Below are 21,177 nucleotides of genomic sequence, written 5' to 3' on the forward strand. Positions count from 1 at the left end.
CGCGCCTGTCCCGCCGCGCCCCGCGGTCGCCGCGGCAACGCCGCCGCGCCGCCAACCCCCGGGCCTTCCCCCGCCGCCTCTCCCCGCGCCCGCACCGCCGGACCGACCCCGGGCGGGGTGAGCGGCGGCGGGTGGCGGGAGCGCGGGCGCGCGCGCTCGCGGCAGTGCGGTAGCGGCGATGGAGCGCGGGGCGCGGGCGCTGCTGGCGGCCGGTGAGCGCCGGGGGCGGCGGGAGCCCCGGGACCCCCGGGCCGCCCCCAGCACCGCTCTGCTCTCTTGCAGCCTGGAGGAGCCTGTGGGAGCGCGGGCCCTGCCATGGCGGCAGCGCGGCACGGGCCGCCCGGGGCGGCGGGGACGGGAAAGGGCTGGCCGGCGGCGGAGCCGGGAGGTAGGTGGGGAATGCCCGGCTGGGGGCTGGAGCATCCCTGCGGGAAGGGGAGCATGGGAATCGGTTCTGGGATGGGATGTGCTCCCGTGATGGAGGATGTCCCGTCCCCGTCTAAGCAGGGATAGCGCTCTGGGAGCCGGGGCTGGCCTGGGAGCCCGGAGAGCAGGGAAAAGCTCAGTGTTTTTCCAAGACTGTGAGTCCAGCTCCCCGGGAACCCGGTCTGACAGGGCAGAGCCGTATCCTTGTGACAGCAGGGAAAGGCAGTGCGGTGTCACGTCCCTGGGAAGGCACTGTCACATCCCTCTGGCAGCAGGGTAAGGCAGGGTCACATCCCTGGGAAAGTAGAGCCACATCTCTGTGACAGCAGGGAAAGGCAGAGCAAGGACACCTCCCTAGGAAGTCAGTGTCACACATCCCAGGGAAGCAGTGTTACATCCCTTGGAAGGCAGAGCCACGTCCCTGTGACAGCAGGCTAAGCCAGAGCAGTGTTGCATCCCTGGGCAAGCAATGTCATGTCCCTGCAAAGGAACTGTCACATCCCAAGGAAGGCAGAGCTGACCACTCTGAGGCCTGGAAACACTTCCAGCTCTGTCCTTGCTCCTTGGGCTTGCCAAGCTCTCCTGGCTCTCCCCATGCCTCGTCTGGACTGTGCACAATGCCCTGCTCCAGCAGCACTAATTTTCTGGGAGAAGCTGTTCCCTGCTGATAATGAGTGTTCCCGAACTGCTAATGACTGCTCCCAGATGATAATGGCTGTTCCCAGCCCAGCTGGGCACAGGGCTGTGATTCCTTTGGACAAGGACACACAGAGACCAAGGGGGGAACAGGGACGCGACAGTGTCTGTGCTCACCTGGGCAGGGTGACACATCACCCTGAGAGAAACTTGTTGAACTCAGGACACAGCAGGGTCTCCTGGATCCCAGAGGAGTGTAAATCAACACTGAGACTGGTGATTCCCAGTGGGTCCAGCCTTGTGTCCATCCCTGTCCAAAAATACCCCCTTACAGGAATACTGGTGATTTGGTATTTTAGATCCACATCAGGAATTGCTGAGGGACATGTCTGCTCCAGAGTTTGGGTTGGACTAACAGCCAAGCTTTCTCCTAGTGAAGCCCGAGCACAATCCTGCCCAGAGAAGAGCTTTCTGTGGAATTTTTGGGTGATTTTCCCCCCCTGAATCAAAGTCACTGTCAGTTCTCTCAGTGCTGTGCTTCCCCCTGTGCTGAGCAGGATCCAAGGCTCCAGGCCCTTCTGTCTGAGCACAGCTGCCAAAGCCATTTTGGGCAGGTGGGGAGGTGATGAGGGGAAGCAGAAGCTCACCTTGAAGGACGTGGCTGAGCTGCTCCGGAAGAAGGAATGTCGGCGCGTGGTGGTGATGGCCGGCGCCGGGATCAGCACGCCCAGCGGCATCCCGGACTTCAGGTGATGCTTCCATCCTCTGTGTCCTTGGAGGGCTGAGTTCTTGTCCATGGAAAGGGTGATTAAACATTGGATGGGGCTGCCCAGGGAGGTGCTGGAGTCACCATCCCTGGAGGTGTCCGAGGAACGACCGGACACTCAGTGCTGTTGTTGACAAGGTGATGATGCATCACAGGCTGGACAGGTTGATGGTCTTGGAGGTCTCTTCCAACCTCATTGATCCTGGGATTCTGTCTCCAGCCCAGGTCCCACTGCAGCCCCTCTCAGCTGCCCCCTGTCCCTGCAGGTCCCCCGGGAGCGGCCTGTACAGCAACCTGGAGCAGTACGACATCCCCTACCCCGAGGCCATCTTTGAGCTCGGGTATTTCTTCGTTAACCCCAAGCCCTTCTTCACCCTGGCCAAGGAGCTCTATCCCGGCAACTACCGCCCCAATTCCGCCCACTATTTCCTGCGGCTGCTGCACAACAAGGGGCTGCTCCTGCGCCTCTACACCCAGAACATCGACGGGCTGGAGAGAGGTGAGCTCCCTCTTCCCATCTCCAGCAGCAGCACCAGGAGTTGAGGGAAGAAGCAGGACTGGGGAGATGCACACAGGGAGGCTCTGGCTCAGTCCTTTCCCACACTCTGTATTGCAGCGGCTGGGATCCCTCCTGACAGGCTGGTGGAAGCCCATGGCACCTTTGCCACTGCCACCTGCACGGTGTGTCAGAGGAACTTCCCCGGAGAGGACTTCAGGGTGAGTGGGCCCAGCCAGGCATCAACACAATTAACACAAGGAGGCATTAATTATTACAGCAATGACAGGTCCAAACCTGTTCTTTTGCCCTTGGGGACAAGAGGTTTATGGAGGGGATGAGGTTTGGGGTTGGGCATTGCTCTGAGGACATGTAGTGATTCTGAACCCCTGTGACAGGCAGGTTTGGGGCCTCTCCTTTCAGGGGGACAGGGTCCCTGTGACAGGCAGTTTTGGGGTCTCTCCCTTCAGGGAGATGTCATGGGGGACAGGATCCCTCATTGCCCTGTCTGCACCGGAGTTGTCAAGCCTGACATCGTGTTCTTCGGAGAGCAGCTCCCACAGCGCTTCCTCCTGCACCTCACTGACTTCCCCATGGCAGACCTGCTCTTCGTCATCGGGACATCCCTGGAGGTCTGGGAATAAGGGAAACCCCTGGGAAAAACTCACATGGAAAACAGGGCCTGAAGGGACTCCAGAGGGGAGAGAGGACTTAAGAGAATGCGAGAAAATGGGTTAGGGAGGTGAAATTTGAGGTGGAGAGTAAGAAATAGGGTGGATGTGCTCTGAGAGACCCTCTGGAAACCAGTTAGGCACCTGGAGAGCTGAGGAAAAGCCACCAGGTAACTGGTGACACTGTGACCAGTTCAGAGCAGGGGTGGCTGAGTGGTTCCAAGCCGAGAGTGCCGGGAACTGGTGCCCCTGGCAGGGTGACTGTCCCTGTGCCCCCTGGGTTCCCCCCTCAGGTGGAGCCCTTTGCCAGCCTGGCCGGAGCCGTGCGCAGCTCCGTGCCCCGGGTGCTCATCAACCGGGAGCTCGTGGGCCCCTTCGCGTGGCAGCAGCGCCACAACGACGTGGCCCAGCTCGGGGACGTGGTCGGCGGCGTCGAGAAGCTGGTGGAGCTGCTGGGCTGGAACGATGAGATGCAAACACTGATCCAGAAGGAGAAAGAGAAGGTGGGAAGAGGCTCAGACCCCCAGCTCCCCCCTCAGCCCCTGCGTTCCCTGTGCTGGAGTTATGCACGGGAGCGGGTTTGTGCTTGCTGGGGTCACATTGCAGAGAAAAGTGCAAAAAAAACCCCATTCCAACCCAAACCTGAGTGCTGTTTCACAACCAGACAACCAGTGTGCCAGGGCAGAGCGCTGTGACTATGTCTGTGGGAAGACATGGATCTGCCAGTCCCAGGCGAGTTAGGAACGTGGAAAAGGACAGGATTTGGGCTGAAAGCAGTGACCCTCTCAGGGACTGAAAAGCTTCCAGTTACATCACCTGGTGTGTGATTTGTTCTCAGGCAAACCCTGTAGCTGTAGCTGGAGGTGCAGATGCCAGGGGGTGGGAGTAACCAGACAGGAAATGCTCTTAGCCAGCAGTGCTGGGCTGTGAAGCAGCAGAGCCTCAACACAGAACTGGGATGTTCCACAGGGAGCACTTCCCGTGGCTGTGAGGGGCTGGAAACTCTCGCCCCTACAGTCCCTTCATGGCTGTGCTTCCACTTCCAGAGGTTCCTCTGGAGCAATAAGCAGTAGAGAGAGGGAAGGGAGGCTCCAGGTGTGCTGAGACCCAACCAGTGCTGCCGTGGCCAGGCAGGGAGTGGGGTTCCTGCTCCTGCTCCATTTGGCAGTGATGAATCCTTAAATTGACTTTTTTCCCCACCATTCTCACATCTCCAACCCTCTGGGATCTTCAAAGAGTGAGAAATTGCAGGGGAACAAGTTTGTAATTACTTGGAGCTCAGTGCTGATGTTAATTACTACATTCCTTTAGACCACTGGGAGGTTTTTCCACATTTGACATCAAACACAGCTGTATTTTTTAGGCATACATTGTCCAAACGTGACTTCGTAAAATCTGGCTTCAAGATTCCAATTGTAACATCCAGGTTGTTCTTACTTCCCCCAGATTATGCAGCAGGAATGAGTAGGAATTCTTAACCTTTTCGCTAGGTTTTTGATTTTTCAGTACCAACATTTTGGGGACCAGCCAGCCCTTGGCTTGATGTTTGTGCTGCTCTGAGTCCCTGAGGGATAAAGCTGGTGCAACTGTGATGGAGGAAAACCAGTTGCTTGGAGCAACCTGGACTAGTGGAAAGTGTCCCTGTCCATGGCCAGGAGTGGGACTGGATGAGCTTTAAGTTCCCTTCCAAGCCAAACCAGCCTGGGATTCCAGGATTCTGTGGGGATGGTGCTGGGGCTGGAATGTTGGATGCTCCCTGGCAAGCACTGTGGTCTCTGTTTCCAGCTGGATGCCAAGGACAAGTAGGAGGGTGCTCCTGTCACCCCTCAGCACATCACTTGAGGATGTCCAGCCATGAGTGTCAGCAGCAAGTGTCCGAGGGCCTGGGGGCTTGTGCCAGCACATCCAACGAGCTCTGTGTCTGTAAGTGGCTGTTTGGATCTCCTTCCTTCCAAGCCATCCATCCCAGAGCCCCTCAGAGGCACTGGTTCTGTGGAGCAGGAGCTGGAATGCCATGAAGGTCAGGCCAGGACAGACTGGAGAGTGTTTTCCAGCTTCCACCCGCTGAGCATCCAGTTCTTGTCACAGCTCCTCCCCAGCCACTGTTCCCTTGGCCATGATCCTCAGCTGCTGCAGGCTGTGTTTAGTCTTCCATAAAATCTCTGCTAATCAGGGGACAAGCCAGGGGTGGGGGGGGAGCTGCCCCCCATTCCAGCTCAAGCTGCTGGGGAATTTTTGAATCACTGGAGTGTTAATTATTTAATAATAAAGAGACAATTCGTTTCTGGATGTCACCTGAGGGGTTTTCTCTAAAGTCACACCTTCTGTCCCCGCCACTGCTTTTTCCACCTCCTTTTTAGTACATTTTTCCCCTTCACACAAGTGCCTTTCCCTGCTGTAGATGCCATTCTGGGGGGTGGCAGTGTCACAGGGTAGCAGCCATGTCCTGCTCTGTCCCACAACACAATGCAGAGCCTTGTGGCACATCCACACTGGAAATGGTGGGGACTTAGTGCCCTGCTGCCCCCCAAAACAGAGCTCCATGATTCTATGAACACCTCCTCCCAAAACACCTAGTGCCAAGTTCAGCCCCTGCTCCAGGGCATTCCAGGCCAGGCCTGGCAGCTGTTCTTAGGGATTAAAGCACTCTGGAAAATTGAAACAATATCAAAAGCAGCTGCATTAAAAACACCAAACCCCCCTTTTCCTTCTGCACATAAAGCTTGGAAAAGCTTCAACAGCTGGGAAGGGATCAGGGTCTGTGTCTGCACACAGAAGGGCTGGAGGGGATGGGGGGATTTGCTAGTTTAAAAAGAGAAAATGCACTTGGCCTAAAATCTCACAGTGTGACACAGCAGGGCTGTCCCCAGCCCAGCAGCCTGGAATGGCACTTGGGGGTCAGTCAGGAACTAAACAGAAACAGAATCATCCAGGTTGGGAAAGACCTCCAAAATCATCGAGTCCAGCCTGTGACTGATCCCCACCTTGTCACCAGCCCAGAGTACTGAGTGCCACATCCAGGCTTTCCCTGGACACCTCCAGGGATAGGGACTCCACCACCTCCCTGGGCAGCCCTTTCCAATGCCTGACAGCCCTTTCCATGAGGAAATTCTTACTGATGTTCAACCCGAACCACCCATGGCAGAGCCTGAGGCTGTTTCCTCTTGTCCCATCCCTTGCTCCCTGGGAGCTGCACCCTCCTGTCAGGGAGTTGTGGAGAGGCAGAGGGTCCCCCTGAGCCTCCTTTTCTCCAGATTGAGCCCCCTCAGCTCCTTGTGCTCCAGATCGTTCCCCAGCTCTGCTCCCTCCCTTGGACACACTTCAGCCCCTCAATATCCTCCTTGCCATGAGGGGCCCAGAGCTGGACACAGCACTTGAGGGGCCTCAGCAGTGGAAACTGGAAAACCAAGCAGAGCTTCCCTCCAGCTCTTCACCTCCTAGACCATGTTCAGGAACACCCCCAGCTCCCCAGGACACATGGGCAGAAACACCTGGATGCTATGCCACGGGGATTTCCTTGCTGGGAGGAATCACTGCCACACTCCCACATATCAGGTTGGCTTTATTCTAGCGTCACTTATGCATTCCTACTCGTGACGGGAGGTTTGGGAACTCGGCTACATGAGACAGATGAGAAGATTTTCTTTCCAAAGAAAACAGGAATAAAAATAAAGACAATTCTACACCAGGCCTGACAGCAGCCCCTGGGGGGACACAGCGACCTGGGGACAGCAGGGATGAGCCAAGGACAGAGCACAGGTATTGGCCTTCTGTCTGGAAAGTGGGAGATGGGGAGAGGTGAATGCCCAAACCCAGCTGGGTGGTGACAGGGACAGTGCCCAGTGCCAGGGAAGGGACATCGGAGCGTTCCTGGCAGCTGCCCGTGCACTCTCTCCTGCGGCCAATGGAATGCTGGAAGCTTCCAAGGCCTCCCCGGCTCTGTTCTGCTCACCCACACATTCTGGGTGTGCATGGACATGGATACAGCTGCCTGCACCGTGCCCTGTGGATCCCACTCCCACTGGGGGCCCACACCCCTCTCTGGCAGCCCCTCTTCCCACAGCATTCCTGGGGAGCAGCCCCCACTCTGGGGCCAGGCACACACACAGCCACATGCACACAGGAGGCCCCGAGGACCACTGAACCCTGACAAAGTGGCAGGAAGAGCCTCCCCCTGACCCTTCTTCCCAAACAGCACATATTTAAAAACCAAAAATCCTACTGGAGAGTCCTGGAAGCAATTTGGAGTATGAAATCCTCAAGGCTGCTGACAGGAGAGACCGAGGTGGAGCCAGGTCACAGAGACCTCTGGAAGGAGAGGTGGCTATGGAGCTGGGAAGGAGGCAGGTGTTCCATGTGGTGGGCTGTGAGGGGTCCAGGCTGGATCCAGATCCCACAGGGAGAGTCCTGGCGCAGGGCCAGCCCCTGGGTGCAGCACCAGTTCCGAGGGAGAGCGGCTGGAGCCCGGCTCTCCGTGGCTGGGGCGGGAGCTGGGTCAGTCCAGCCCCAGGTCCGAGTCAGAGGACGAGCGCTCGTCGGCGATGTTGCGGATGGCGTTCTCCATGGGTGCCAGGTTGCCGCTCGGAGTGATGCCCATGGGCTGGATCACCTTCTCCCTGCAGCCAGGAGGAGAGGGGAAAGGCAGAGCTGCAGCACAGCATGGGAACAAACCAGGAATATGGCAGCAAAAGTGGAGCTTGGGGAAATGGCCTGGAACACCCCTGGCACCGCTAAAGATCCCTTCTGAGAAGTGGGCACGGTCCCAGCCCTAAAACTTCCAGCATGGCAAAGCAATGGCCTGGAAGCACAATCCTATTCCCTGGAATAGGTTCCTTTCTAGAGTCCTCTTCTGTGTGGTTCAGGATTCCCAGAGGAAAACTAACACTGGTGTCCATGTTCCTTTCCCTCCTACATAGGATGGACTTACTTCCCTCCTACTCTTGAAAGCCTGAACTCAGCTGGGCTCCTGTGGGTCAGAGATAACTGGAGAAAGCACTCCAACAGGGAAAGTGGCTGGTGGCACTGGCTGCCATCTGTCCCCACTGTCTCTCCACAAAATGCTGCTTCCCCCTGAGCTGCATTGCCAGGACAGAGGCTGCTGTCCTTCCCAAGCACCAAGACAAAGCTGGTGAGCTTGGGAACAGCACAGGCACAGCAAGGAATTCCACAGTGCCCCATCATGCCAAAGATGGAGGAACAGGCAGTGCTTCCCTTGCACATAATGGAGCCATGCTGAGGGAAGAGTTGCCCCATATATCCCCTGCCACTCCCACTCCCAGATCCCTCCAGGCCTTGGGAACTCAGCCAAAGGAAGGTTTGTGACAGATGTAACCCTGACACACACCATGTCCCAGTACCTGGACAACTTGTCAAACATGTTGACCAATTTCATGGCTTCATGCTCCTTCTGCTCCTCCGTCATCCCTTCCATGGGGTTGGGCAGCTTCTCCTCCACGCGTCCCGTCACAGGGTTGATGCTACACAGACAGCAGTGAGGCCAGGGCTCAGGGCAGGGACAGCAGGTGACAAAGGGCTGTTTGGAATTCTCCTGAGCCTCATGGAGCAGAGGAATGGCATAGCAGCACTAGCTGTCACTGCTGCTTGTGCCCTGAGCCCCAAGTGCCATCACAGTGCTACTAGGGATTCTCACCTACAGCCTTACAAACACCTCCCTTTTCTCTAACATCCCCTTCTCCCAATGCCACAGTGCCACTGGAAATGAGGTACATGAGGCCAGATGACATTTCCTCCCTCTCCTCAAGGCAGGAGACAAAAGCTAATGGAGAAAATCTCAACAAACCCAACCTGCAGGGACACTGAACAGTGTGTGGGGGATGCATGGGTGGGCATGGGAACCCCCACCCTCAAGATACCACCCACTACAAAGGAGAAAGGAAAAAAAAAAAAAAAAGAGAGGGAAGGGAAAAAGAAAGACAGGGAAGGGAAAAAGAGGAACCAAAAACCCGCTGGGTGTAGCAACACTGAGTTCTGGAGAGGGGTAGGAAAAACGGGCACTTCCACCCCTGCTGCAGGTGGAAGAGCAGAACAGGGAGATGGCAGCAGGTGCATGAAGAGGGATGAAGAAGGATCAGGAGTGGGAGAAGGGTGTGGGAGAAGGGGATTTCTAGAGGGGGAGTTGATCTCTTTACTTGGGCTTTGCCTCTTTGTACTCCTCCGTGTCCGTGTCTTCATCCTCCGAGTACTCCCCCTCTTCCCGGCCGCCAGCCATGAGGCCCCGTGCCGCCAGCAGCCCCGCGGCGTTCCCGTAGCCCGTGTACTTCACAAACCGGGACACTGCCAGGAGAAGGGACAGAGACCACCCTGTGCTCCCCTCCTGCCTCCAGCCCCGTGTTCCCACCAGCCCCAGCAGCATGGTTTTGCCATGTCTCCAGGCCATGGAGACAAGGAAGTGCTGACAGGGAGCAAGGCCCCTGCGTGGGAGTTGAACGTGGGCCAGGCTGTGTGCAGGGTGCTGGGGTGTCCTCCAGCACAGCTTGTCCCTCACCGCTGGCCTGAGAGACACCACCTCCTTCCCACAGAGCTCCTGGAGCTCTCCCCTTTTCCCCACTCAGCGGGGCTGTCCCGAGGGAAGGCAGAAGCCCTGCAGAGGGTTCCAATCTCAGGGTCTCCCTGTGGAAGCCCCCCAGGACTCACCGCTCTCCTTGCAGAGCACGAACAGGAACTCAGCGGCGCAGTGCTTGACATCGGTGTCGATGTGCGTCATGAGCCTCACCAGCTTGTTCCGCAGGGAATTCCCCACCTCCGGCCGGTTCCGCACGTCCCGCAGCGGCGGCAGCACCTGCAGGGCCATGGCGAGGGTGACAGGTCACTGTGGGTACCAAAGCCACCCATAGCAGAGGTGTCTGGAGGGTGGCCACAAGCAGGGCTCTGCTCGCCTCCCCTCCCCTAAGGGCAGCACCCCTGAACGTGGCGCTGAGCACAGCATACCCTGGCCTTCAGGAACTTCCTGGTCTGCCGGTGGACTCGGGCACTCTCCGTCAGCAGGTTCAGCACAGGGGTCAAGCTCTCCTTCAGCTTGTGGCCCTGCAGAAACATCCCCAGAAGGAGCAGCACGTCAGTCATGCTGAGCTCAGCTTGTCTGACTCATGCTGGAGAACACGAGCACAGACCATCAGGGAGATGGAGGGACATGGAGCTTCCCAACCTCTGCCACAGGCATTCAGTGCCTCCTTCCTCCCCACACCACTTGCTGTGGCACAGGCAGTGCCAGAAATATTTGGGCAGGTCATCCAGGGCAGAGAAGTGCAGTGGTAAAATTTGGAGGCCCTTTGGAACAACTCCAGAGGCTGAAAACTGTAGTCAGCTTAAAAATAACAGGAATTCAGGTTTCCAGAACTGCCCACTGGATCACTGCTGAGTGAAACAGGGCTGATTTGTCAATCAACCCTGTTAATTATCACCTAATCATCCATTCTGTTCCACCAATCTCACTGCCTGCAGCCCTCAAAGCAATGGCAGTCACCTTCCCAGTTCAGGGATGTTGGTTTAGTCCCACCAACTACAGCTCTGCCAAAAGCTGTCCTTCCCACAAAGGGCTAACTTCAAACCAGGCGTGCTGCTCCCACCAGGCTCTTCCAGGCTGAGGGAAAGGTGCCCTGGACCCATGGGAAGAAGCAGCCCCACCACTCACCCTGTCCAGGCGCCGCTCCAGGAAGTCCAGGAGGATGCTGACCGCATCCATGTTGACGCCCATGTACTCCAGCGAGCCCGGCCGCACTTTGGGAGTCAGGAGCACATCCAGACACTTTAGGGGCAGGTTGCCCAGCAGGTTGACTGTGTGGCTGCACGTGTGAAAGAGAAGAGAAGTGAAGACACAGTGATGGAGCTTTGCTCACAGAAGTCCTTCAGCTCTGCAGAAATGAAGGCCCGTCATTAACTTGCAGGAGTGTGAGGACCCGGCAATCCAAGTTTTCCTGGAGCATCTCAAGCTCCTCACACCACTGAAAGGGAATAACTTAAGATGCTTTTTGGGCAGCTAACTATATGCTGAGAGTCCAAAGATACTTTAGTGACATCTGAGAACCCACAGATCTTGACACAGAGCCAAGCAGGTCGTCCAATCTGGGTGGTCCGAGGTCTGCCTCTGGAGTCTCCTTTGTCACTCCTAACCCTGATGTTCCACGCCAGCACTGCTTGGGATCCCATCAACTATGTATTCTTGGGGACAAGCTGGTGTCACCTGCTCCAAGCTGAAACCCCTGCACCAATAATACTTGGCAACATGACACAGCCAATTTCTCAGCATGGCTTAAGACTAATTAAGGCCACCTCATGGACGTTTTAAAGCAGTACACTTCTTCCCTGGGCAGTTGCCCACTGAGGTGGATGTCACCATTGGGACAGCCTAACACAGAACATGAAACAAGATCTCAGGGGTCAGGAGGCCATGGCACTCCCATATGGCATTCCCAGGGCAGGTAAGCCTGTTTCTGAGCTCCAGCAGCGTGAGGGATCCCTAGGCTAAACCCAAAAACTGCTGGTCAGCAGGGTCCCTCCCAATTGCACAAGGTCCTGCAGGATGTGCCTGGGGGAGCTGGCGAAGCTCTTCCCAACACAGACCTGTGGAACTCCTCGGTGCGGTCCTCGCCGTCGGCAGAGATCATGAGGCAGTGGCGCAGGAGGGCACCCAAGTGCCTGTACAAAGCAGCATCTTCCTGGCCCCAACATGGAGAAAGGAACATCTCAATCAGCAAAGGGGATCCCACACATCCCAGAGCCTGCAGCCCATTCCCCCCTCCAGCAGCCTGATCATGGACTGCAGGGCGTTCCAGGGAAAGCAGACTCTCAATTCTCCATTTGGGAATGTTAAAAGCACAGGCAAAGTAAGGGATAATACTGCACTGGACAGAGGCAGTGTCCTAAAGATACCTGAGTCCCTCACCACCCTGACGGTGCACAAAGACCAGTCTGGGACACGAGAAAATGCAAGGGAAGAGACAACCTGCAAAGCCAGAGCCCAGAGACGCATGAATGCCACGAGCCCAAGAGCTCACCTCGTCCACCTCCCTCTTGCTGGAATCAAAGGTGATGTTGAAGAGCACTTTGAGGATCTCCATGGCTCGCTCCGTCTCCTGCCGAGGCAAAGGTGGGAGAAGTCCCTCCTCGGTGGCAACTTCGTAGGGGTCTAACCACTTGACCCCGAGGGTCAGCTCCAGGGTGTCTGTCATGAGGCTGATTCCCCGGAGCTCTTGGGCGAGCTGCTGCCGGATGTCCACCCTGAGGGCTGTCAGCAGGAACAGCAGGCGCAGGTCAAAGAACTTGATGTCATGAGGAAGACTCCGCTCGTTGTAGAGCTTGATGCGCCGGGCCAGCCCCACCACCAGCCGCCCCTCCGCCGTCAGCTCCTGCGCCATGGCGCTGCTGAACACAATGTTGCATAGGCATTTCAGGGATTCCAGGATTACATCCAAGTCTGGCACCTCCCGGATGAGCTCCTCAGAGTAATCGATGCCAGCGTGCCTGGAGAGGGTCTTCAGGCCTTCCTTGGTGGTGAAAGGGTCGAGGCAGTGCTTGTCCCGGGACAGGATGCGGATGCTCTCCAGGCAGGTGACTTGGCAGGATGGCTGCAGCTCCCTCTCCAGGAACTTGATCAGCAGCTGGGCCATTTTCTGTGCAGTTGGAAACAAGCAATGCCTTGGATACTGACACTTCCCAGGGCTCCCTACGGCCCTGGCACACTCTGCCCTGGACCACAGCAGTGTCACCTGGGCCTGCTCGAGTGTGCACTTGGCAGTACTCAGGAAGTGCCTGGCTCTGGCATTGATCCTGACCAGTTTGGGCAAGAACAACCAGGAAAAAATGTCTTGCAGAGGGTGCTGGGTGCAAAGGGAGAGCACAAACAGGTCACTGTTGTAGCTCTGCCCTGGCAAGGATAGTTCAGACTGACAGGGCTGACCTGCCCACTGCACAAGGGAGGGACACAGGACCCAAGGGAGGTGAGGAGAGCACCTGATGCCTGATGGGAAAAAAGGTGAAGAGACCTCAGGAGATTCAAATAAGCAGCATCTCCTTAATTTCAGTGCTGTCTGGAGACCTACTGGCCCAGATCTTCCATGGGTACAGACTGGCAGAGCCCCACTAACACAATTCACAGGGGCTGCAAAGCTCACGGGGAACGGTGAGTCACGGAGCAGCACGAGAGCACAGATAAGGCCTCAGAGACACGGGCAGCTCAAGGCTGAACCACGTGTGGCAACACTTCTCATCACACCAGTAACCCACACACACTGCTGGGGGAGCCCACAAGACCTCAAACACAACACAGCTCAGAGCACGGGTCTTTCTGTGATGTTACAAGAGTGAAAGAACCCAAAAAATGAGGTTTGTAACTGGCTTAACAGCCTCATTGATTACACTTCAAAATAATCAGAGAATCATTAAGGTTGGAATCATTAATCATAATCATTAGTCATTAATCATAATCATCCAGCTTGGAAAAGACCTCCAAGACCATCAAGTCCAACCTGTGACCAATCAGCACCTTCAAAACCAGACCAGAGCATGGAACAGTCATTTCTTGAATACCTCCAGAGATAGATGATGGCTGTACCACCTCCTTAGACAGCCCCTTCCAACTCCTGACCACCCTTTCCATGAAGAAATTCCTCCTGATATCCAACCTCACTCTTCCCTGGTGAAATGAAATTACTAAGGAAAGGAATGAAGGAAAACTGAACTTCAGAGGTTCATGGTGTGCCCCAAACTCACATCCTGGGGAAATGATGAAGTACAGGAAATGATGAAATATACAGGGAATATTTCATTGAATACATCCCAAAAGTGGGACGCTGTGCCTGAAGCCATGTCCTGTGTGACTGTCCCAGCTCACACAGCGGGTCAGTACAAGGCAAAGAGCTCAGATCTCATCAGATCCAGTCCCACGTTTCAGGCTGTGCCTGGAACGTTCCATGTGGCAGCAGCTGCCCCTGGCACAGCCAAAGGAGGTCCAACTCTCCACCCAGGTCACCTGGCTTGCACTTGCTGTGCTAACACAGGCATTGGCACCACCCACCAGTGAACTGACCACAGAACTGAGCCAGCTGGAAAATAACCCAGGGAAAACAGTCATTCTTATGGCAGAACAGCCAGGCAGGAGCAGGAATGAGCAGGCAGAGTGTTCTTTCCCTCCAAGTGCCAGATTATACCAGTTCAAAGGATTTGCTAATACACAGCTCCTGGCAAATCCCACTGCTGGCTCCCAGCAGAGCCCCTCACCCTCCCCCAGAGCCAGCACTGCTGTGATCCCTGTCCAGAGGCACCAGAGATCACATCCATGACTGGGACTATATGGATCATGGAACCATTGCTAGTGGCAGATAGATGCCAATCTTTATCCAAAACCACCAAATACTGATGGAAAAAACAAAGCCAGACACTCCAAGCACACAATTCCCTAACCAAGTTAATGGAAAACTTTCAGTTCTTCTCCTGTGGGACTGCTTGCCAAGCCCAGCTGGACATGAGTACAGAGCAGCAGATTTACACACTGACCAGAGGAGGAAAGCAAGTAGCATGTGCCTACCTTCCTCTCTTCCCGCTCCTCATCCTCGAAGATGAAGCACTGAGATTTCTGTGGGAAAAACAAAATCAATCAGAAAGAGGAATTGGTTAAAACTCCATGAGACCAGAGCAGAGCCATTCAGCTGGAAAGCAGCGGGTCCAAAACATGCTGCAACAGCAAACACACCATCTCCTGACAGTCCCCCCCACATTATGGGCATCACCCGTGGGTCCACAGCACCAGTGGAATGCCACAGGCCAGCTGACAGATGGATTTAGTTTAAATACTGCAGCAGCACAGTGGGTATTCATCCCAATCCCAATATCCTATAAGAGCCGGTAATTCCCCTGCTCAGTGATACCACTGAGCTGTGCCTACACATCTCACCTTGATATTTATTATTCCTTTTCCTGACCAAAAGAAGTCTTGTCTCCTTGGTACATGGGAATGGATCCTCGTGGTTATCCAGGTCGTTCTTTAAACACAAGGGACTTGATCCCCACACTCCATCCTGTCCCCTTGCTAACAAATACTCCTGATCTCCATTCATTGTGTTTCTCTTGCTATTTTGTTTGTTCTTCACTGACAGTCTCCTTCCTGACCAAACCTGCTCCCATGGAACTGGAGATCACAGGTGCCTGGGGAGAAGCAGCACCTCCCAGTGACTGAGGCAATCCTTGTTCATAACAAGAGAGTGTTTGATCCCAGCTTAAAGAACAAAAACGCTTAAAATCCATAAAACACTGATATGTGTGTGCAGTAACCAAGAGCCCAGGGATAGAACTGGTTCTGTTCAGCCTGGAAGCAGCGATGGACACAGTGCCTGGAGCAGCCCCAGGTGTGGGGGAAGGACAGGTGTACTCCAGCCAGGCTGCGTGTGAACTCCATGAGCTGATCCATCCACACTACCAGGAGCTGATGGCTCAGTCCTGGCACCGCCGTGTTTCACAGGCAGGCTGCTTGTTCTTCCCTCAGCACATCCTCTTTTCAGGCTGTAATCCCATTCGGGGATATTTTGGCCACACCTGGGGTTTTGCTTTAGCTGTAGTATAAACCCAGCAAGCAAAAACTGCATGCACAATAGTGAATTAAAACAAATCCACAGGAAAAGCATACAGAACCATCAGTCTTGCAGCAGAAGCAATGCCAGGCTGTGCCAGGTTTATCTGCAGTTTCATAATCCTCTTTGACTGCTCCATTTCCTCCAGACAGGCCAGCAAACCCTGTGGCTGCAGTTCCCTAGGCTTGATACCCCAGGAAGGACCCAGCTGGGGGAATCCAACAGGAAATATTGTGGTTTTGGGGGCACTGTTTGCACTTGCTGCTGGTGATGTTAATCCCCAGTGCTGTCCTTAACAGATACCTGCTCCTTCTTGGCCAATATCTCCCCATTCCAAATCTGACTGTTAGGAATAGTTCCACACATTCTCTCTCTCACACACACTCTTGCAAAATATTCCTCAGGTTTTCCCTGCTGGCTTCCACCTACTCCAGCCTGGTGCAGAGTGAGTCAGAGTGATCCACAGGGCCAGCCCCTCTCAGGGGAAACCTCCGAGTTTCTCTGACAACTAGAGTCTGGATTTCACAGAGCCATAGAATATCCTGAGCTGGAAGGAACCCACATGATCCATTCAGTCCAGCTCCTGGCTCTGCCCAGACACCACAACAATCCCACTCTGTGTCTGAGAGCGCTGTCCAAACGCTCCTGGAGTTCTGGCAGCACTGGGGCTGTGCCCATTCCCTGGGGAGCCTGTTAAGTGCCAACCACCCTCTGGGGGAAGAACCTTTTCCTAATATCCAACCTAAACCTCAAGAGCTGCTCCCTTCGGTCCTGTCACTGGTCAGAGAGCAGACACTGGAGCTGCCCCTCTGCTGCCCCGCAGGAGGAAGCTGTAAACGGCTGAGGTCTCCCCTCAGTCTCCTTTCTCCAAGCAGAGATTTACCACCATGGATAATCTTTTCCTACTTTAAGGCTAGAAACGCTCCCATCTCTGCTTCCAGATTGTTGGGGTTTGATATTCTACATTCATTATTTACTGCTTTCAGAGCCGTGCCCATACGAGATCCCAGCAGTCACCTCCAATCATCTTTTGACTTGCAAATCCCAACATCGTTTCACCTGCAGCTCCTCCCTGGACTCTCTCAGCACCTCCAAAACTGCCTTAACATAAAAGCTCCTCCTACTCAGTCCTCACCCTGACTCTTATTTCCTGGCCAGGCTTTACTTGGGATCTGGATAATAATTTTTTTAGGAGTCCCTGAGATGAGGGAAGCGTTGATGATGCTCACTCACCTCTCGGTTGTAGACCTGGAGCACCTTGAGAACCGTGTCCTGCTCCCCACTTTCCAGCGTGGATACCACAGCCTGGAGCTCCATTATCCCAACAGCTCAGCTACGGCACAGCCCAGAGGAAGAGGAACAAGGGGACTTCCAGGGTGATGGAAAAGCAGCTCGGCACACAGACCTCTGAGAGGGAAGAGAGAAAGGGGTGGAGAGAACAAGGAGGGAAAAAAACGCAACACAAAAAAATCCCAAGTGATATTGCTCACACTGCTGCATCCATAAAAGTGGAGCAGATGGATAACCCGAGCAAAGCCAGCAGCTTCCTCTCTCTCTCCTGCTAATCCTCTTCTTCCTCGCTTTGCTTTTCAATGTTTAATGTATGCCCTCCCAGGAAAGCACTCAGGGAAAACCTTCCCCCCACCAGCTGGAGATTAACGTGGAGCAGATAACAGCAGCTCCCTGAAATAGCTCCCTGCCTCCTCCTCCTCCTCCTCTCCGCCTGCCCTGATTTCTGCTGCCGCACAGGGGGGAAAATAACAAATAAAACAAGAAACATTGCCGTGGAGTGACAAGGGATAGAGCGGCGAGGCAGCCAGGCGGGAGAGCATCCTCCGGCTGCAGGCGGAGCTACCTTGGCAGGTGGTGGGAAGCAGACCCAGGAGGGTTTGGTGGCAAGTTGGATTATGACCGATCCCTGCAGGCGCAGCCAAAAGGCGCGTCCGGAGCCAGCCACCCCTGGGAGAGGATGTCCCTGCCGACACTGCCAGCGAACAGATGCGCAGCACCGCGGGATTATTTTGGACACGGCACCGGTTTAGCGGCTCACGGAGCCACGCGAGCCCATGGTGTTGGGACATAATTCGCAGTGGGGGGAAATCCAGCAGATTTGAGCTCGGACATGTGTTCGGCTTCCGTGTTGCCATGAGGATGAGGTTGAGCATCATCCTCATGGTCACACCAACCTCAACAAACCGGGATCCCAGGCCCAGGGCCCCCAGGGTTTGGGAATCACACAGGCTCTCCCCTCCTGCCCAAGCAGCCCCGGAGGGGCTTCTTGGGGGGACCAAAAGAGGCAGATCCTGCATTTTGGAAGGCAGAAAGATGTGGAGACAGGAGGCTGGGCTGGCCCGGGGCAGGGACACAGCATCCCTATGCGCAGGGGCTGGGATGGAGGGGATCCACCTCTGCTTTTGGAGGGATGACATTAAGCAATAGATCATTGGGCATATCCCCACTTCCATACTCCTTCTGCCTCCTCACACTGCCAACTCTTTCCTCCACCATTTGGGTAAATTCCAAACCCCCTTTTTTGTCCCCATAACCCTGTTTATGTCCCTAAACCCCTACCTTCCCCCCCAAACCTCTATTTTTGTCCCAAGCCCCTATTTTCCCCCCAAACCTCTATTTTATCCCAAGATCCTATTTTTTTCCCTAAACCTCTATTTCCCCACCCCCAAAACCCCTAATTATTTCCCCAAAACTTCTTTTCGTCCCCAGAACCCTATTCTTGTCCCCAAAGCCCTATATTTGTCCCCAGTCCCCCTCGTTTTTTGTCCCCAAGGCGCAGTTTTCTCCCCCAGCCCCCAGTCCCGCCCCTGTGCCCGGGCAGGGCGCTGGCCGTACCTGCGGCCCGGGATCCCTCGGGGGGCAGTTCCAGCCCTTCCGCCCCGGCCCGGGCGAGCGGCCCGAGGGTCCCGGTGCCGGGGGGAAGGAGGAGGAGGAGAAGGAGGAAGAGCGGGCGGACATTTCGTGGCGGCTCCGCCCGGCGGGGCGGGACGAGCCGGGCAGCCATGGCGGAGCGGGGCCGAGGTGAGGGGACAAGGGACAGCGACAGGGACAGGTTTGGGGGGCAGAAGGAGATGGAGCGGGTCAGAGGGAGGAGAAACTCCCGATCCCACTGAACCCCACGGGGCCTCTTGCAGTGCCACGATTTCTCCCCTATAGCCCGGGAATAACCCCCCCCCGTAAGCCCTAATTGCCTACCTGGGCCCCTTTTGGGGTCCTGGGCTGCCCCCCCCGAACCCTTAATTGCCTCCTCTAACCCTTAATTGTCCCCTTGAACCCCTATTGCCCCCCATAAACCCTAAGTACCCCTTGGAGCCCCCAGCTGCCCCCATAGCCCCTAATTGCCCCGGAACTCCTAATCCCCCCCGGACCCCAGCTGCCCCACAATGGGGGGCAATGCCGAGAGACCCCAACACGGCCGAGGGGCAAAGGGCCCCGGATTTGCCGGGTTTCACCCAAATCTCACCCCTGCATGTCACTGGCCATGGAACCGCCACAGCTGCTGCTGGGCTGTGGTGGCGATTCAGGGTGCAAGTCTGGGCTCTCGCCCTGGCCTGTTTGGGGGAAGTCTGTGGTGTTTTGGTCACATTTTCAGAAGGTTCCATGGCGCAAACCATGCGAGGAGGGGCTGTGATGGGAACAGAGCTGTGCTGTGGCAGGGCAGGGGTGATGTGTGCTCCTCGTTCTTCTCCCCAGGGCAGAGTCCGAGCGCCATGGAGGACCTGCTGGATGTGGAGAACAAGCGGATGGCCGACAGCCTGGCCAGCAAGGTCACCAGGCTGAAGTCGGTGAGTGCCGAGGTCACAGCAGGTGTTGAGGTGAAGGACAGGCTCTGATTACCTGGGAGTCCTGCAGGGGATCACAGAGCCATGGAAAGGTTTGGGTTGGACAGGATCTTAAGGCTCATCCAGTCCCACCCCTTCCCATGGGCAGGGACACTTTCCACTAGGCTAGGTTGCTCCAAGCCCTGTCCAACCTGAACACAGGCTTACCTCCTCAGGGAAAAATTAATGGAAAAAAGGCAGGTAGATTAATTTTGGAAAATACCTGTGTCTCTGTGTAACTGTTCTTAAAGCTGGTTTGCTCCTATTAACATCAAATACTTTGATTTAGAGCTTTAAACTCTAAATTATTATTAAAAGTGTAGTAGAAACCATGAAAGAAGTCGATGACTCACTGTGTAAAAGGGCAGGCTGAATTCCTGCCATTGTGACCCAGGGTTTAAACTCCCCTCTCTAGCTGGCAGATTTAGACAACCAGGCTTTATTTTCAGAGCTGGAAAAGTTCACCTGCCTGACAGGGAAATGCCATTTTCCTTGTTCCTGCACCAGACAAGCCCCTGTGTGTCTGTTGCAGCTGGGAAAACAGCAGCTTGTTTTAATAATTTGCATTTCAGATTTTAGAGGTCCTCTGGACATTAAAAGCTCATTAATGGCCATTTCCTGCCTTGCCCTGCAGCTGGCTCTGGATATTGACAAGGATGCTGAGGAACAGAACCGCTACCTGGATGGCATGGTAAGGACCTGGCAAACGGGACACCGGGCTTTCTGTGCAAATCAGGGAATTGGGATGAGAGGTGGGACAGCAAAAGCGCTTAAGGGAGAAGCCCTAAATCAGCACCAGGATTGTTGCGGTGTCCTGTGCAGGGCTTTGAAGCTGGACTGGCTCATCCTTGTGAGTCCCTCCAACTTGGGAAGTTCTGTGATTCTGCAACGCCTCCAAGGTGTCTTTTCCTGCCAGGACTCGGATTTCCTGAGCGTGACAGGGCTGCTGACGGGCAGCGTGAAGCGCTTCTCCGGCATGGCGCGCTCCGGCCGCGACAACCGCCGGCTGCTCCTCGCCGTGTCCGTGGCGCTCATCCTCATCTTCTTCATCCTCTACTACCTGGTGTCCCGGGCAGGGACCTGAGCCCGGGCTGGGAGGTGGCACAGGCCAGACCCCACCATCCACAGACCTGTCCACACGTTTTCCAGAGGAGCCTCCAGCCACACCTCCACCTTCCCAGTGACTTTTCCTCCTTCCAGCTCGTCATCGCTCTGGCTGGGCCCAGACAGCTCTTCCAAAACAAGTTTGGCTCCAAAGGGGTCTTCATGTCTATCGGGATTTTGGGGTCATGGCTCTGACCATGGTCATGACCTCCTGCCTTGTCCACATCCCATGGGCTGTTTCTAACATCGCCTCCCTCAATGAAAACCAGGAACTAACAAATCCAGGGACTTGTGGGTACTCCATAACCCAGCTGCGCTTTGCGAGCTGTAGGATTTAGGATGCTGACTTAAGGGATTTGGGAGTACCAATGTGTGACTTACATTCCGTGTGGCCACTCTCCATTTCCCTGGGACTTGCAAGCCACGTCCCTGGGCTGAAAGGAAACCTGTGAAAGCAAACCTGTGCATTGCTAATTGGGGTGGAATTAGCAATGGATCTGGGCCTGGATGCTCTCACATTGTAGCAGGGAAGAGGTGCAGGGGAGCAGGGCTTTCATTACATCCTGGCTTGGTTGTCTTTATCATCCCTGTGGGCAAACCGGGCTGGACCCTGTGGGAAGGGAGGGCCACAGTCCACAACCACATGGATTTGCACTTGTGTGGA

At 55.4% G+C, this 21,177-nt stretch overlaps 3 protein-coding genes across 11 annotated transcripts; 2 read left to right on the top strand and 1 right to left on the bottom strand.

Moving 5' to 3' along the window:
* Window positions 1-21: 21 nt before the first annotated feature.
* SIRT3 (sirtuin 3) lies at window positions 22-5,289 on the top strand. 3 transcript variants are annotated; one of them, XM_053979284.1, is made up of 8 exons: window positions 22-117; window positions 283-388; window positions 1,620-1,811; window positions 2,095-2,327; window positions 2,445-2,545; window positions 2,795-2,956; window positions 3,289-3,498; window positions 4,781-5,289. In XM_053979284.1, the coding sequence occupies exons 3-8, from the start codon at window positions 1,765-1,767 to the stop codon at window positions 4,799-4,801; spliced, it is 774 nt and encodes a 257-aa protein (XP_053835259.1). In that variant the 5' UTR covers window positions 22-117; window positions 283-388; window positions 1,620-1,764; the 3' UTR covers window positions 4,802-5,289. The 3 variants fall into 3 exon arrangements, with proteins under 3 accessions (XP_053835259.1, XP_053835257.1, XP_053835258.1); XM_053979282.1 differs by lacking the exon at window positions 22-117 and adding an exon at window positions 130-212; XM_053979283.1 differs by lacking the exons at window positions 22-117; window positions 2,795-2,956 and adding an exon at window positions 130-212.
* Window positions 5,290-6,540: 1,251 nt separating this feature from the next.
* RIC8A (RIC8 guanine nucleotide exchange factor A) lies at window positions 6,541-19,133 on the bottom strand. 3 transcript variants are annotated; one of them, XM_053979280.1, is made up of 11 exons: window positions 19,052-19,133; window positions 16,810-16,983; window positions 14,538-14,585; window positions 12,010-12,624; window positions 11,576-11,670; window positions 10,647-10,797; window positions 9,944-10,039; window positions 9,650-9,794; window positions 9,145-9,289; window positions 8,353-8,472; window positions 6,541-7,611 (listed from the first exon to the last, which is right to left on the bottom strand). In XM_053979280.1, exons 2-11 carry the CDS (start codon window positions 16,891-16,893, stop codon window positions 7,491-7,493), a joined length of 1,620 nt encoding a protein of 539 aa, XP_053835255.1. In that variant the 5' UTR covers window positions 16,894-16,983; window positions 19,052-19,133; the 3' UTR covers window positions 6,541-7,490. The 3 variants fall into 3 exon arrangements, with proteins under 3 accessions (XP_053835255.1, XP_053835254.1, XP_053835256.1); XM_053979279.1 differs by lacking the exon at window positions 19,052-19,133 and adding an exon at window positions 18,424-18,509; XM_053979281.1 differs by lacking the exon at window positions 19,052-19,133 and adding an exon at window positions 17,432-18,083.
* On the top strand, window positions 18,542-20,595 carry BET1L (Bet1 golgi vesicular membrane trafficking protein like). Of its 5 annotated transcripts, XM_053979289.1 has the most exons (4): window positions 18,542-18,609; window positions 19,282-19,373; window positions 20,044-20,100; window positions 20,326-20,595. In XM_053979289.1, the coding sequence occupies exons 1-4, from the start codon at window positions 18,591-18,593 to the stop codon at window positions 20,491-20,493; spliced, it is 336 nt and encodes a 111-aa protein (XP_053835264.1). In that variant the 5' UTR covers window positions 18,542-18,590; the 3' UTR covers window positions 20,494-20,595. The 5 variants fall into 5 exon arrangements, with proteins under 5 accessions (XP_053835264.1, XP_053835262.1, XP_053835263.1 ...); XM_053979287.1 differs by having other exon boundaries at window positions 20,044-20,595; XM_053979286.1 differs by lacking the exon at window positions 18,542-18,609 and having other exon boundaries at window positions 18,910-19,373.
* Window positions 20,596-21,177: the final 582 nt, after the last annotated feature.

Source organism: Vidua macroura, chromosome 6 (assembly GCF_024509145.1).
Source record: "Vidua macroura isolate BioBank_ID:100142 chromosome 6, ASM2450914v1, whole genome shotgun sequence".
In the NCBI taxonomy this organism is placed as follows: Eukaryota; Metazoa; Chordata; class Aves; order Passeriformes; family Viduidae; genus Vidua; species Vidua macroura.